The sequence below is a fragment of the Balearica regulorum genome, chromosome 1 (genome assembly GCF_011004875.1).
Source record: "Balearica regulorum gibbericeps isolate bBalReg1 chromosome 1, bBalReg1.pri, whole genome shotgun sequence".
In the NCBI taxonomy this organism is placed as follows: Eukaryota; Metazoa; Chordata; class Aves; order Gruiformes; family Gruidae; genus Balearica; species Balearica regulorum.
The window spans coordinates 10,053,285-10,068,412 of NC_046184.1; the positions used below are offsets into that span (position 1 = coordinate 10,053,285).

At 36.4% G+C, this 15,128-nt stretch overlaps 1 protein-coding gene across 3 annotated transcripts in view; it reads left to right on the forward strand.

Annotated features, from left to right (window-relative positions):
* SEMA3A (semaphorin 3A) overlaps nt 1-15,128 on the forward strand; it is a 170,935-nt gene that overhangs the window by 130,145 nt on the left and 25,662 nt on the right. For all 3 annotated transcript variants that reach the window (XM_075771219.1, XM_075771378.1, XM_075771299.1), the window contains 5 exons: nt 5,126-5,268; nt 6,437-6,551; nt 6,650-6,719; nt 7,817-7,961; nt 13,807-14,026. In XM_075771219.1, the coding sequence (XP_075627334.1) occupies nt 5,126-5,268; nt 6,437-6,551; nt 6,650-6,719; nt 7,817-7,961; nt 13,807-14,026 (693 nt within the window). The remainder of the gene's footprint in view (nt 1-5,125; nt 5,269-6,436; nt 6,552-6,649; nt 6,720-7,816; nt 7,962-13,806; nt 14,027-15,128) is intronic.

Consider the following 15,128-nt stretch of genomic DNA (forward strand, 5'->3'; position numbering starts at 1 on the left):
GAGATGACCCCACCTTCTGTTCCTTCAGCTTACTCAGACTTGACAGCTAAAGGTAATTTCTGTGCCTTCAAGTTTATAGATCTTCATTAAAATGCTAAGACAATTCAGTTAGAAATCCAATTTCTGACTTTTTTTTTTCTTGCTATTGGGGTGGGGGGGTGCGCGCGCGCTTGTTGCTGCTAAAGAGTAACGTTTGTAAAAGAACGAATGCAGATCGATTTTCCTTAGCTTTTTCTCAACCTGAGGTGCTGAGACAAGCAAAACATGTTTCCATTACTTAACTAAGCAAACAATGGCGTATAAATCATAGAGGCAGCTGGACCAAGGTGTCGTTTTCATAAAGAGCCAGATTTCTCGTGAAGGACAGTTTAATGGGCTGCTGCCAGTGAAATGTCTGCAGAGCTGGTAATTGCAGGAGGGCACACAAAAAAGTGGTGCTACAAAGGTGTCATGTGGGACCTGAGAAATAGCCCCACAGCCAAGACAACTGGAAAAAGGAGACTGAAAAAGGTGTGTGCTTTAATAATTTGCTTCTTGAGGCTGATTGTTTTAAATAAAAACCTAAGTTTTTATTTTTAGCTTGTTCACGTTGGCTGCAAGATCAGAGAAGTGTTTTTAGCTGCAGTTTTATTTTGATCATGGTTATGCTGTGGCTTTGTTTCTCCTTTGATCATGCTTAAACATGTTTCAGACATATTTGTTTGATGTATGCTGTTTTTTAAAGCACTCTTCCACATTGTCTGCTTGTGTTTATTTAAAGCAATGAATCATTGCAAAATATTTGCCGTCAAATTATTTCTTCAATTCATTTTCCCAAAACATGTTTTCTGGACTTCTAGCCAATGGCAGACTGCTATTAAACAAGAAAGTGTTGAACTGTGTAACAGGATTTCTGAGCGCTTCATGGATTGGAGACAGTTTTAGGGTCGCAGAATATCTGATAATTCATACACAGAAATTTGAAGTCACCCTATCTATCCATAAAAGCTGCAGTGCACTGACTTTTACAATTGTCACTAGTGGGTTTGGATCAAAGTCCCACTTCCCATTCAGTAAAACTTGCTTGAAGTTCATTCCAGCACTTCTTTTGTGGCTGTGTTGAATGTATGAAATAGGTCAACCCTGACTGAATTATTTTAAACTTCCAATGGGGACCCCTTGATACCCAACCTGTTTAATTTTGCAGGGTAAGACAGGGCAGTCTCAATACTTGAACATACACATTCATGGCTGACATTCTTTCTTCTGCTGCATGGGTGAGCAATTAGGAGAGTCAAGGAGAAGTCCCTCATCTGTGGACAACATCTCCCTTCCCTTCCTCAAGGAAGAGCAATACAAAAATGCTACGCAGTCCATGGAGAGTGCCATGTTGCGTGACTGTGGGCCATCTGGCTGATTGATTCATCATGACCCTAAACAGTTAGTTGTAAGCGTGAGCTGAAGCCCTGGAGTTAAATGTTAGTCTGCATCAAGCCTCAGGCAAGTCAAACAGCTCCTCCACTAATGAAACAATAAAGAACAAACTACAGATCACTAGTTCACACCACCCACTTCTTAGCTTTATAACCTATGAAATTATCAACCACATTTCTCTCCCTCTCCCCACATATATAATGATCAGTAGATTAATTCAGAACAGAAAGGAATCTGTTGCTATATGCAACAGAACACAGGTAGCCTGTTCTTCCTTTGTTATTTGCTTCGTTGCATAGACATAGATCTGTTATAGGGAAGAGGGGAAAAAAACCAACCACCACCAGGTAACAAGAGCAAGGGCCCTATAACATGAAGAACAACTCTTTTGTTGACTAAAACATATCGATTTAACCAGATGGTGAAACAGCCTGAGGTTGGCTCAGTAAGAAACACCAGTGTTATTCTACAAAAACTGTTTGATGATGTATAATGGATGTGTTTTAATATGAGGCTGTGTGACCACTTTATTTTCAGGGATGTAGTTAGGATTATTAATCACTAATTGAAAATCTGAATTCATCACAGATGAATTCTTCTATACTGGTAAGACATGTATAGAAAGCATATTCACATGTGTTCTGGCTACAGTGTTAGTTATATCTGCCTCACATTCCTCTCCTCTGCTACTACTGACAGAATTATTTGAAATACATATTTTCAATTTCTTAAACTATTTTTCTATCATTCTTCTACCAATCCTGCTTTAATACTAGACTCTCTTACTGTTTCTAGGTTCACTTGCTGAATTATGAGAGGGAAAGAAAAGAATAATAATATGCTAACCGAGGGCAAGTTTATATAACCTGTACTATATCAGCCATATTATTGACTCAAATGGGACTCCCCACAGTATCTTCACAGGCCAATGTAAAGTTAGATTTTTGATGCCTGATAATATAGTGATTTATTTTAGAATTTGATATCTTGTGATTTACAAAACCCATTGCACTAGAAACAAATCATTCAACCACTTGGGAATGTATTTAGGTTTTGGTTGAGTGATTTTTTTTTTTATTCTTTTCATGAAGACATTAAGATTGTAAAAACAGTGTATTCAGACAAGGAGTTCTCCAGATCCAGTAGCCCAGAACAGTGTCTACTATTGGGTATTCTCTCTCTGATGTACCCTTCCACAGGGTGCGATGCAGAAATTTTCAAGTTGTAGCCTTGTATTTCTAGTGATACAAGTTGCATTTGAAGCCCTGGTAGATCATATATAAAATAATAAATATTTACCATGGTACGACATAGCCTAGATTTTACTTATCGTGGGCCTTACGTCAGTGTAACTCAAAGGCTATTAAATGCATGCTAGAAAGAAAGTGAATTTAGTAGCTTAAGTTACTGGGGTTTGGGTTGGAGAGCTTAAACTGCTTACAGATTTTTTATGTTTTCAGATGTCCAAAAAAAATTTTAATAGACAATAGGTAATAGACACAGTGCCAGAGAGGTCTGTTCTGTGGTCCGCGTTGTTCAACATGTTCATAACCTGTAAAAGAGGTTGAGCAGGAGGATGGGAAAATTTTTCACTCAGTACTGTTATTCAGCATACTGAGACAAAGGAAGACTGTGAAGAATTACAAAAGGATCTTATGCAACCAAGTAGCTAAGCAATCAAATGACAAATTAAATTATTGTTGATGTAGTGATAAATCATGGGGAAAACAATGAGGCAAACATGCCTAACTTCACATATAAAACAATGGGCTGCGGACTGAGCATTACAAATGAAGAGTGAGGTTCTGGCACATGAAGTTCCATGAAAATTTGAGACTACTTCTTAGGAACTGTCAAATCTATATTAAATGTTAGGAATTAACAGACAAAGAACAGAGAATTCAACAATGGGCATTGCTATAACCCTCGTATAAGAGCACAATTCATCCACATCTTGAACACTGTGGGTATTTTCAATACAGGAATTAAGAGGCTCCAAATGAAGTTAATAAGATCCATGTTCAAAACAAAATCAGAAGTAGGTTTTAGTTCATTAGTTTGTGCACGTGAGGAACAAATTCCAAAAGGAAGCTATAAATGCTGAAAATTTGCATGGGTTCAAGAAGATAACTAGATGAAAAATCTATTAGAGTTAGTAAGCACATGGAAAGCAATCAAGCTCAGGAAATGAACTGCACTGAAAATAGTTGGAGGAAGGGAGATTATTCTGGGAGAGTATTATTTATACTTACCATAGTCTTTCTCTGTCCCAGATAATTACTTCTGGACAATGTTGGAGTCTGTATATTGATCTAAGTAAATCTTGGTCTAAGCCGGTATAGTCATTCTCATGTACTGTGCGTATATATATACATACACAGAGTAAATGAGAATGTATATATACACACATATATATATACATAGAGTACATGAGAATATATACAGACACAAAATTATGCAGTATGTGCTCATATAATAGACACATCCAAACACATACATGCATATATATATATAAATATATCAAAATACATTGCTTACAAACACTACCATCCTTAATAAGGCCATGGGTTTCACAGGACAGCTAGTGCAAACTGGCAAAACAAAGTACGGTTCATTATTTCCATGACTATAGAGCAATAAACATACACTGAAAAGATGTTAGTGCATGACACTAAAATAGCTTATAATTTCACATAGGAACGGGACTCTTTGAGTAGTTAAATATAGTTTGCAGTTAATTATCCCAGCAGGATGTAAAATGGTTATAAAACAGATTGGTAAATCTGTTGGATATGCCTTCTTTTTCCAAATATAGTGAAAGATACCAGCTGAAGTATCTCTGTAAAATACAGTGACGAGCCATATTCACCACTGGTATGAGTTTGCTGTTATGATTTCTATAAACTTCTCTCCCAAAACTTCTTTCCACCATTTTTTTCATAACCAATAAGTATGTCTGCATTTTATGTATTTTCCTTTGTTGATTTGTCTTCTTTGTCACCAAATAATGTTGTCACTCCAATTGTCAAAAAATAAAGATTTCTATGAAAAAAAGAATTTCTTTTTAAAAATAACAAGACACAGAATTTCAACAACTTGAATAAAAATTCACAAATGCACTTCACTTCTGAAAATGAGACAAAACTGTTGGGGTTTAGGGTCTCATAGTGTGGAAATAGATAATATCAATCAAAACTGTATTTTTAACTCAATTTTTTGACAATAACATATTAATATTTTTTAGATGCAAAAGCTTTCTTTATATATTCTTCATTGTTGCTAAAGTTAGGAATATTACATTAGTCTGAATAATTCTCTCATTTTATGTGTGACACGCAGAAATATTATTGGCCAAAAGTTAAAGCATCCAAAGAAACAAGAAAAATGTCAGTAATAAATATATGGAATTAGGAAGCCATGTTGTAATGTTATACAACCATTTATAAAGAGATTTTATGAATGTTTAATTGCTTCAATAATAAAGTTAAGGTCTGTTCATTAAGTATCTGTAGCAAACACCTCTGTGTGCTAAGGATAAGAGGAATGTAAATACCTGTCACGTGTTAATGTGTGGTGATGTACCTAACAGATATATTTGCCACACAATGCAAAGATTGATTCTTGTGAAGCAGAATTGCAATTCATTTATATAAGGAAGGCAAATGATTCAGTTCATGGAGCAGTAACACGCACAACGACATTGTCTCCTCAGATCCTAGATTTATTAGTGCTCACCTGATACCAGAGAGCGACAATCCAGAAGATGACAAAATCTATTTCTTCTTCCGTGAAAATGCGATAGATGGAGAGCACACTGGAAAAGCCACTCACGCCAGAATAGGGCAGATCTGCAAGGTAAAACGATGACTTCTGTGTGTGAGATAGTGACTACACCTGCAGGACGCTTTGCAAGTGATTTTCTTGCCTCTGAACTCTTCAGTGGTAACACTGACATTGTACTACAGCAGAGGTCATCCTCAGTGAAAAATAGGTAGGGGCTAACACACCCAAAGGTGTGCTCTTCAGTCCTCTGTTTGGGGAAACTGCACAAGCTACGGTGTTTTGTTTAAAAAGTCATAGGCATCTTTGGAGGCTGAGAATGTGTCTGCAAAAGAGAGAATCTTTTACAGGAAATGTGATACTTCCAGGTAGGCCAAAAAACATTTGAATTATTTACTTTTTAAAGGAATGTTAATACCTTTCCATTCCCAGATTAGTGAAAATCTGTAAAACGGAGGCAAAGGAAGATTTAACAAAAAAGTTTTTTAAGCTTAGCTGTAGAAATGGGCAACAATTCAGAAGACCCTGAATGACTGCAGATTGAATCATTCATCCACATTGACAAATGGCCAACTCTTTTTCTGACAGACTTTCTACAAATGAAATGATATTGATCAATGTTGTAGCTTTGGCAACTATGATGTTTACAATAGAATTTCATGTTAATCCATATGCACAATTTCAATTTATCTCCTCAAATCCAGAGGCAGTTGCTTGAAATCCAATGACCCCATAAGTATGGAGTCCTCGGTGCACTTTATTCATAAGTTTTGCGGCTATGCAGCTGGTGCCACTGTTCTGGCATTTTGATCTACTTTGTTCACTTGCAGCTTGCATTTTTACTTTGTTTCTACCCAGTTCAGAATAATAAACCCCTTAAGCTTTACCAGGACATGGCAGCCTGGAAGGTCTGGAGCAAAATACTCTGCCTGTCTTTCTCCAGCATTATATATCTATTAAAATATTTAATTTAAAAATATTTAAAGAGGTTTGGGGATTTTTTTTGTTTGTTTTGTTTTTAAATGATGCGCTACTATGAAATATGTCACAATACAATGTAAAATAAAAGCAATTCGGAATTAGTGTCTTTGACAACATAATAAAGCTTTTGTATGTAGAAGGTGAATTCTCTGTTTTCTCTAAGTAGCATCTTGTAGTTATTCACTGTATTTTCTCTGTACTCTGTTGATACTTCAAACAAAGACTGTTACTAGATATTAATGCAAAATACTTTTGTTATTAGAACGACTTTGGTGGACACAGGAGCCTTGTTAACAAATGGACAACTTTCCTCAAAGCACGTGTGATCTGTTCTGTGCCCGGACCCAATGGCATTGACACACACTTTGATGAACTACGTAAGTGGCAGAAATGGCTTTGAATACAAAAATGTTTTCAGGTATTATCCATATGAATTTAACGTAGTTTTCTTTTCCATCTCTTGTTATTGTTACAGAGGATGTGTTCCTAATGAACTCAAAAGACCCTAAAAATCCAATAGTCTACGGAGTGTTTACAACTTCCAGGTACAGAACGTATCATTTTACTTGCATGGAAACTTGGGTGGCTGCTGTTTTAAAGAGGTCTCTTTGTTAAAAATGTTTTTAAAAAACATAAAATTTTCTTAACCTTTGAACTGAGAAGTCAGTGGCAGTAAGAAGTAATGAATTAGGTTTCTTTTCTTATGAGCAATGTACATCATCACTCTGAAGCAAGTAATCACAAAGACTACCAGTTTCTCAGGCTGTTCCTGCCGTTGAATTGGCTTTTCATAGTGGGGATCAGAATTTGTAGCCCTTTCCATACAGACCTGGAAAAATAACGCAAGCATAAATATGCTTATTTGGGGGCAGGGTGAAATAGAAAATCTGTGGTGTGAGAAATTGGCTACTCAGGGAGGTATTAGTAAAAAATATTGCTGAAATCTGGAAAGTTTAACAATCTCTCAAAAGTTCTGTTATTGTGCCATACATAACTGTGACTTGAATGTTTTGGATTCATTGTGCTTTCACCGAGACAAAAATTATACTTGTAGCTTCGGCCCGAGGAAAGTTTGCAGTACTGATTGCAGAGAGCATTGCCACATTTATCTGTGAAGGACAAAAGTTTTAGTTTCTAAACAGAAAGGATGTTTCTAGTGATAACCAGGCATACAAGAGGGAGATTTGCAAGTTCTTATTGTCTTCTGTAAGAAATCTCAAGGTAAGAAACAACACTAAAGTTTGCGTGTGTGCTGCCCAAATGATGGAAGAGACTGCAAAAAAAAAAAAAAAAAAAAAAAAAAAAAGACATATGCAAAGTGTAGGAAAGAATTGAATAGTCCTCTAGGGAGAGCCCTGTTGAAGTTTACTCAAATTGGGGCTTTAGCCTTCTGGGGACGATATGTTTTAAATAGCAGAATAGCAGCCATCTGCTTAGGAAAATGTCTGAGAGATCGTATCAGTTATGCTGAACTTTCACAGGAGGTGAGTTAGGATTGCTCTGAGACCGTGTCAGAGTTTTGATAATAAGCACATGCAATAAATTAGAAAGCAAGAAGCTGTTATTTCCATAGCTGTCCCACTTGATTAAACCGACTGATAATTTAAAAACCTGATTTGATTTCTTCTCCCCTCATTTTTAGTAATATCTTCAAGGGGTCAGCAGTGTGTATGTACAGCATGACTGACGTGAGGAGGGTATTTCTTGGTCCCTACGCCCACCGAGACGGCCCAAACTACCAATGGGTTCCCTACCAAGGGCGAGTGCCATATCCACGACCAGGAACTGTAAGTACCCTAAGAAATATAGCAAACTAAAAAGAGAAAAATATGGAAAATATTTTCACAGATTACATGGTCCTTCAGCTGAGATCCAGAAAAGAAACTGAAAAAGATAATGAAATGGAAATGGTGGCAGAAGGGAAAGCTAACAATTCCTCCAGGTCCAAAACGTACTGACTTTGTTGTAAAGAATGAAGCTACAATAGCAACTTCATTTTGATTTTAATATTAACAACTTCAGCAGAAGTTTGAGCAATGGCTGGACAACTTTACTGGAAGTCAAATGTTTAATAAATTATTCTGCATTATCCTTTTCTTGGAATTTGTCTTTGTTCCAAATATTGGCTGAACCATCCTTAGTGAGAATGAACAGAAAACAGAGCATCTGCCTGGCTGTTAAGAAACATTCAATTGTTGTCAACATCGAATCTAGTACACTAAGACAGATATTTCTGCAATGGATGATAGACTATAATAATTTCTAACTTCCACTGGCATTTTTTAAAATCTATGCTTCTACCTCTTTCTCTGTTTCGAGTTTATGAATGACTAAAATATCAGTGTGTATAAGACATCCATATTTACATCTCCCAACTGATGTCATCACATTCTAGAAATATTTAACTGCCTCTGAAATTACCAGTAACCTAAGAAGATGGGACATTTATGAAAAAAGCATTAATTGTGTACATTGGGGTAGCTCCTTAGCTAACATAAATCATCTTGGCCCATTTAAGTTCTGAAATATCATTGCTGAAGATTAAATATATGTGTACTTATGTATACATACGAATACATACAAGTAAATGTAAGTAATATATCGTCTGTAATATTCTTTTAAAAGTCTCTTTATATATAAGGCAAAACCCAAACCAGGAATAACTTTGATCCTTTCTTTTAAATCATCAGATTTTTGACCGTTGTCCGGTATGTTTTGAAAGTATTCTGTCAAACCTGATCTTTCAACTGATCTCCAACAGTTAGACAATATACATGCCTAGGGTAATGAGGATGAATTCCAAAGTAAAAGAGAAGAGTGGTTCCCTGACAGCCAGATTCCTCAGCACTCCTTGCTCCCTCACTACAACTGCTAAAGGGATTCCTGTAACAGGAGTGGTTTCACTTCTCATTTGATGTTGAAATTTTTTTTTTTTTAATTACTATAGTTAATGCTGATATGTCAGAGGGTTTTTTTTTTTAAGTTGTATTGTTGTACGTGCCTGTGGAAAATGTGAATGAGTAGATAATTTTGGTATTTCTTGTATGGCTAATGTCATCTTCTTTTCAGTCTGACAGACTTTATAAGTTCGTGTTCATTATTCTGCTTATTTATATTCCTCTTTGATTCCAGTATTGATTAACCTTTCTAAACAAACAAACAAACAAACAAACAAAAAGATATTATCCAAAACTACAGACAAAGAAGAATGTTACATGTTTCTATCACAGCAATAGACTGAGACAAAGAACTCCCTGCTGCACAGTGGCTCTGTTTCATTCCTCAGCAGAGATCACACACAGCTCTATTGAGATTCTGAATGCACAACTCAATATTTGCCCTAGAGACTGGCAACGCAGCTCTGCCTGCCTCAGAGCCTGTCTGTTATTCCAAGATTTGTCTGAGGGTCTTGAACTGAGATCCATATGGGAGAAGAATAACTTGATCAAATTCCCAAGAACAAGCAGAAAGGCAGGGACCCGAATCCAGCCCCTAAGCGGCTCAGTGACCTAAGCCCCCAGATCTTTTGCCAAAGTAGGGAAATACAGTTAAGTTACATAGACTTTTTTTCCTGGCTACTCTCTCAGGATTTTACCCTTACAATTTCACTGTAACATACTTATACTAAGATTCACAAAGAAAATGTGAAGATGTTTAGATTTCACTGTAAACTTTTTTCTTGCCTAAGGGCAAACGTGATCCCATACTGCACAATTCTATATATCCCTGCAGTTGCATCATGTAGTGCAACCACTCTAAATGAGCTTAATTAGTGACTGATGCCATCAGTTTCTCCTAGCTCACTGCCAGTGACTCTAATCCTGGTGTCTACCACTTTGAAAAAGATTTTTTTTTTTTCTCTCACAGTTGCTAAAATCATTTTATTGTATCAGTGGGATAAAACTGAATTTTAAAATGAGAGTCAAATTTGGCTGAAAAGAAGCTTTTTGTTTCTGAAGTGATAAAATTGGATATATTTTCAATGGCTTTGAAGACCTGTTGAGAATAAAGAAGAAAGGTTTTTGAAGTTCCTTTAGATGTCAGACTTGTGGCTTCCTTTTCCAAGAAATGGGGAAAGGGAAGGGAGAAACAAAACCTGAACTTCTTACAGTGATTCAGTTCCAGATCTCACAGCAGTTAAACGGTGCTGAATTATCTCAGGAATTTAATAGGTGAGGTGCCAGTAAACTTCTTGAGCATCTGGTGACTTGCCCAGTATGAGTAAAGAAAAACGAAAGTTAGTGGTTCTTTTGAAAAGTCAGAAAACTTTGTAAACAATTCCACATCAGCTTCACATTTAACAAAGAAGTTGCCAGGATTTTTCCTTTAAGATCCACAGAACTCTTTTTTTTTTTTTTCCTCTTGTCTTCTCTTCTCTTCTCTTCGCTTCTGTTCTCTTCTCTTATCTTGTCTTCTCGTCTCTTCTCTTCTCTTCTCTTCTCTTCTCTTCTCTTCTCTTCTCTTCTCTTCTCTTCTCTTCTCTTCTCTTCTCTTCTCTTCACAATATTTGGGAGACGAGGGAGGATTTTTGTATATACCTCCTTTTGAATGATGTACCTTGTCCTGAATTCATATATGACTTTCTGTGAATTCAGCTAACAGAGCTCAAGTTTTCTCTGCTTCATGGTACCAAGAGTCTATCTTCAGTTATGACCAAACCAATTTTTGTTCCTACCAACATGTAGCTATTGATTTATTCTGTTGGATTCCCTAATGGGCCAGTCAGGCGATAGTCTAGTTACCTCCTCCTGAGTGGTGAAACCCCTGACATAGCATAGTGGGGACCAGCAATTGGAAGTGGATGTTAAATGCAAGAATTCTTTGACTCTACTTGAATCTAACATCAAGCTCATTTTTCCAAACTTTTTCAGGATACTTGTATTCATGGCTGGTTTTTGGCACCTAAAAACTTTCTATTTCCTTGATGTCAGTGGGATTGATCAAGCCTATATACAAACATAAGTTCTGATGGAGCACGTTGCCAATTAGCTTGACCTGGAGTCACTAATATCAATAGCAGTCCTGTAATAAATATCAAGGATAATGTCTTTGTTCTATATCCTGGTTTGGTGACCACAACATAAGTAAACATGACAGGACTTTCCTCCTCAGTACAGCTCAGACTTTATATGGGTTGAGATTTCTCTGCAAGCAATTTGGACTATGGTTGGGCTAAATCTCATCTATTGATAGTGCCCATTTCAGCCCATTGAGCAGGGAGGACAACGAGTTTTACTTCGTCTCAATCAGTTTTCTAAAGAGAGGTGGGATGGATGTGAGCCACAGACTAGACCAGGTAGTGTACTTTAGATTCTAGATGTAAAGACACAAAGTTACTGTTATTTGTTTATTCTCATAAAAGCAGAGGATCCAAGCAGTAATCTTGCGCTCAGAATTGGGAGTCTCATTTAAACACACAGAATTATGACACTAATTCTAGTTTTATGATTTTTCTGCATAAAATATATCTTGGTCAACATTGCTGCGAGTACAATCCTTTGTTAGAAAATGAGCCAGAAAGTAAATATTCAAGCAATTGAAACACAGCTGAAGTTCATTTACTTAAAATTGAAATGAATATTAATTTACTGGGTTTTTTTCAGTGTTTGCCCAGCTGCAATTAACAATATTTAGTTATTGTGTAGTGATTTTTATACTTAAAGCACTTTACATATGTTATCTAATTAATCATTATCTAATTAATATGAGTAATTAGTATTGAACTGTAGTTAGAATATTAATTGAAATGTAAATCAAATTGAAATTGAAGTGTAGAATTTTAAAGACAATTTTAGAGACAGACAATGGTTTGACCAATGATTATAAAAACCCTATCTGATCTTCTCTTTTTAACATTTTTTACAAGAGAGCAGGAACATGTAATAATAAAAAGGCTGAAAAATGTTGACACGATAAACTAGATAACTAACTTGCTTTCTGCTTAGTCTGCTCCACGTGCATTAATCAAATGTCCTCCCTCCCTCCCTCTCTCCCTCCCTTCCATACCATGTAATGGAACCAAGTACAACAATTTGCTTACTAACAAATATGCCAAAAAGGGACAATTTACACTTTGTATGTCCATGCTGGACGTGTCCCTTTGCTGAGTACAACAACTAGTCCTTTTGACAACATTGATTTTTTAATTTTATTTTTGATGAATTATTAATAATTTGGATCAAGGTGATAGCAAAGACAATTGATTTCTTCTGCAGAGCATCCTGCAAGGTCTCTATTCTTGGTTAATAAGATGTCGTCCTCTAGGTTTTTAATTTAATTGGAGGATATTCTATATGTGGATATGAAGGGCAAATTATCTAGGGCATTTTGACACCAGCTGTTTATATTTCAGGTTCAAATGCTGCAAACATAATAATTGTCAACAGAGTTTCAGAGTTTTATACGTCTTAAATAGGTATCTCCGAACAGATTACCAAGTTCTTTGCTGCGTATCTTCAGACTGCTGATTTAATGCCATTGCTGTTCATTTTCTTCATCCACTCAACCTTACTAACACACTACTAATGCTTACTTTAAAGTAACCTCTAATTGTTCATAAAATACTTACCAATTCTACAGAAGAGATGAAGGCAAATAGTGGTGATAAGTCACAGTCCTCATGTCTTCCCATGGGGACATGAGGTAGGTGAAAGTGTGGAGGACTACTTTTGTGGATGCCAAATCCATGGTCTTACTTCTCCTTCTCTTCTCAGCCTTATGTTTTGCTCATGTTGGGAAAATGTGAGCAGAGAATTCTCTGCTTTTCACAGATTAGAGGCAAAACTGTCTGGCCCACCCATGTCTGTATAAGGAGGCAAAAGGACTCTTTCCTTCATGGGGTTGACCTTAATGCCAAGGGGATGCCAACTTTTCCATTACTATGCAGTGCTCAACAGTGAGGACTTAGTTCTTTAGCGAGACTTGTCTCACCTAACTGTTCACGTTGACAGTATGAGCAGCAACACTCACCTGAGGCTTTCTTTAGAATCAATGGAAAGAGAAGAGATACATTTAGGACATGGCTCTTTTGACTGAATTTAGAGTAACAGGTCCCATGTTACCAGAATGACATGGACGACATACTCTTGTTGAGACAAGTGGGAGTTTGAAAAGTCAGTAGAACAGGGAATTGTCCCAGCATTCAAGTATTTGGTTCCTCAGAGAGGAATTAATTTCCAGTCAACTTCTGAAGACAATACTTTGAAACTAAGATGCTGGCAAGATTAATAAATTTTCTGTTGTATACATAACCAAATACTGAAATTACTTATCTCATATTGAATGATTTTAGATAATTCAGGATTTCTTTCTTCTGCCAGTTAAAGACTAATACTAATCAATAAATGACTGAAAATCATTTTGCACTGCATAGTAGTAAGAAAAATTATGTATTGGGATCATTTACATTGTTAACCATATTGATTTAAACCCAAAATGAAAAAAAAAAAAACAACAAACAGTAGAAACTTTTGATGACAGAATTAACTTTTGCTGTCTATCATGAAATACTTAGATCCCCTGTCATATTTAATTATAGATTGCAGTAGTTGGGATGATTATAATGAAATGGATTTCTGGTATGATACTAGTGTTCAATAACAAAATGTAAAGCATTTTCTTTTTTATTTCCAGTGTCCCAGCAAAACATTTGGAGGCTTTGATTCCACCAAGGACCTTCCTGATGAAGTTATAACATTTGCAAGAAGTCATCCAGCCATGTACAATCCGGTATTCCCCATCAACAACCGTCCAATCATGATCAAAACGGACGTGGATTACCAGTTCACGCAGATAGTAGTAGATCGAGTGGATGCAGAAGATGGCCAGTACGATGTAATGTTCATTGGCACAGGTGAGAAGTCCTGAATCTACACTGTATGCATCTCCAGGCATTATGGAGACATAGATCAGATAAAATTTCATACTCTGAAAGACAGAACACTGGTTTATGTTCCAGTGTGTACCTGTGAAAACTTGGGGCAAGACTCAAAACTGTGCGCGTGGGGAGGTCTGTGTTACATACACTCGCTCTAGCAGGTTCAGGCCGTGGCCTGCATAGCTTAATTCTTTAGGAGCTTTGCCAACTGGATTAAGATCAAACCACTCTCTTTTCAACTACTGTTATTAGGGAATTTTATTAGAAATATCTTTCCTTATTAATTATAATTTAGTATTAAAATGCGGGGTTTGAGGTACCCATTTTGAAGTACAACATAGCAGTATTAACATGAAGGAGGCAAGTATCCAGGTACGGGAAATGTCTTGTGTGCCTTTCAAGTATTTCAAGTATTGCCTTAAGATGCCCTGCTCTTTAGCCAGAAAAGTGCATCATTTTACTTAAGATGAAGATATCTGGCACACATAAAGCATTTTAAGAAGAGCTGGTATTCAAATAGAAACTTGATATCCTTTCCAAAGCATTTGCAGAATCATACAGTTGGGCATTTTATCAAAAGTGGAAATATGCACTCGGAAAAGACATTTTTTTCCAGAAAGGTAATAATGCGAAATAACAGTGGCCAGAAATCAGCTGATATGCATTTGCCTAAGTTCAGTGGCTTCAGAACTATGCTGGTTAGCAATTGGTGGATCTGCTTCCTCACCTTTAGTTTCCATTAGTTGACTGGTGTTTCAGTTATGTTGTTTAAAAGTATTTTAAACTTCTACTGAACATAATTGCTAGTAATTAGACATTGGCATCATTAAGTCAAAACAAATCAAGCCAAAACCCCACTGTTTCTTTTAAGCTTTGGACCAAAAATTATCTGTGTCTCTGTCCAATTTTTTACTTGCTTTAAGTACAGTCCTGATGCTCTAGACCTGGGGTCAGATTTCCAAAGCAATAAAGCTCAAGGTCTCTTTCGTGTTGATGCCTGAAATATATTATGAGTAAACTGAGAGCTGATGAAGCTTTGTGTACCAAACACAGTGCATGCGTAGCAATTCAGAACATT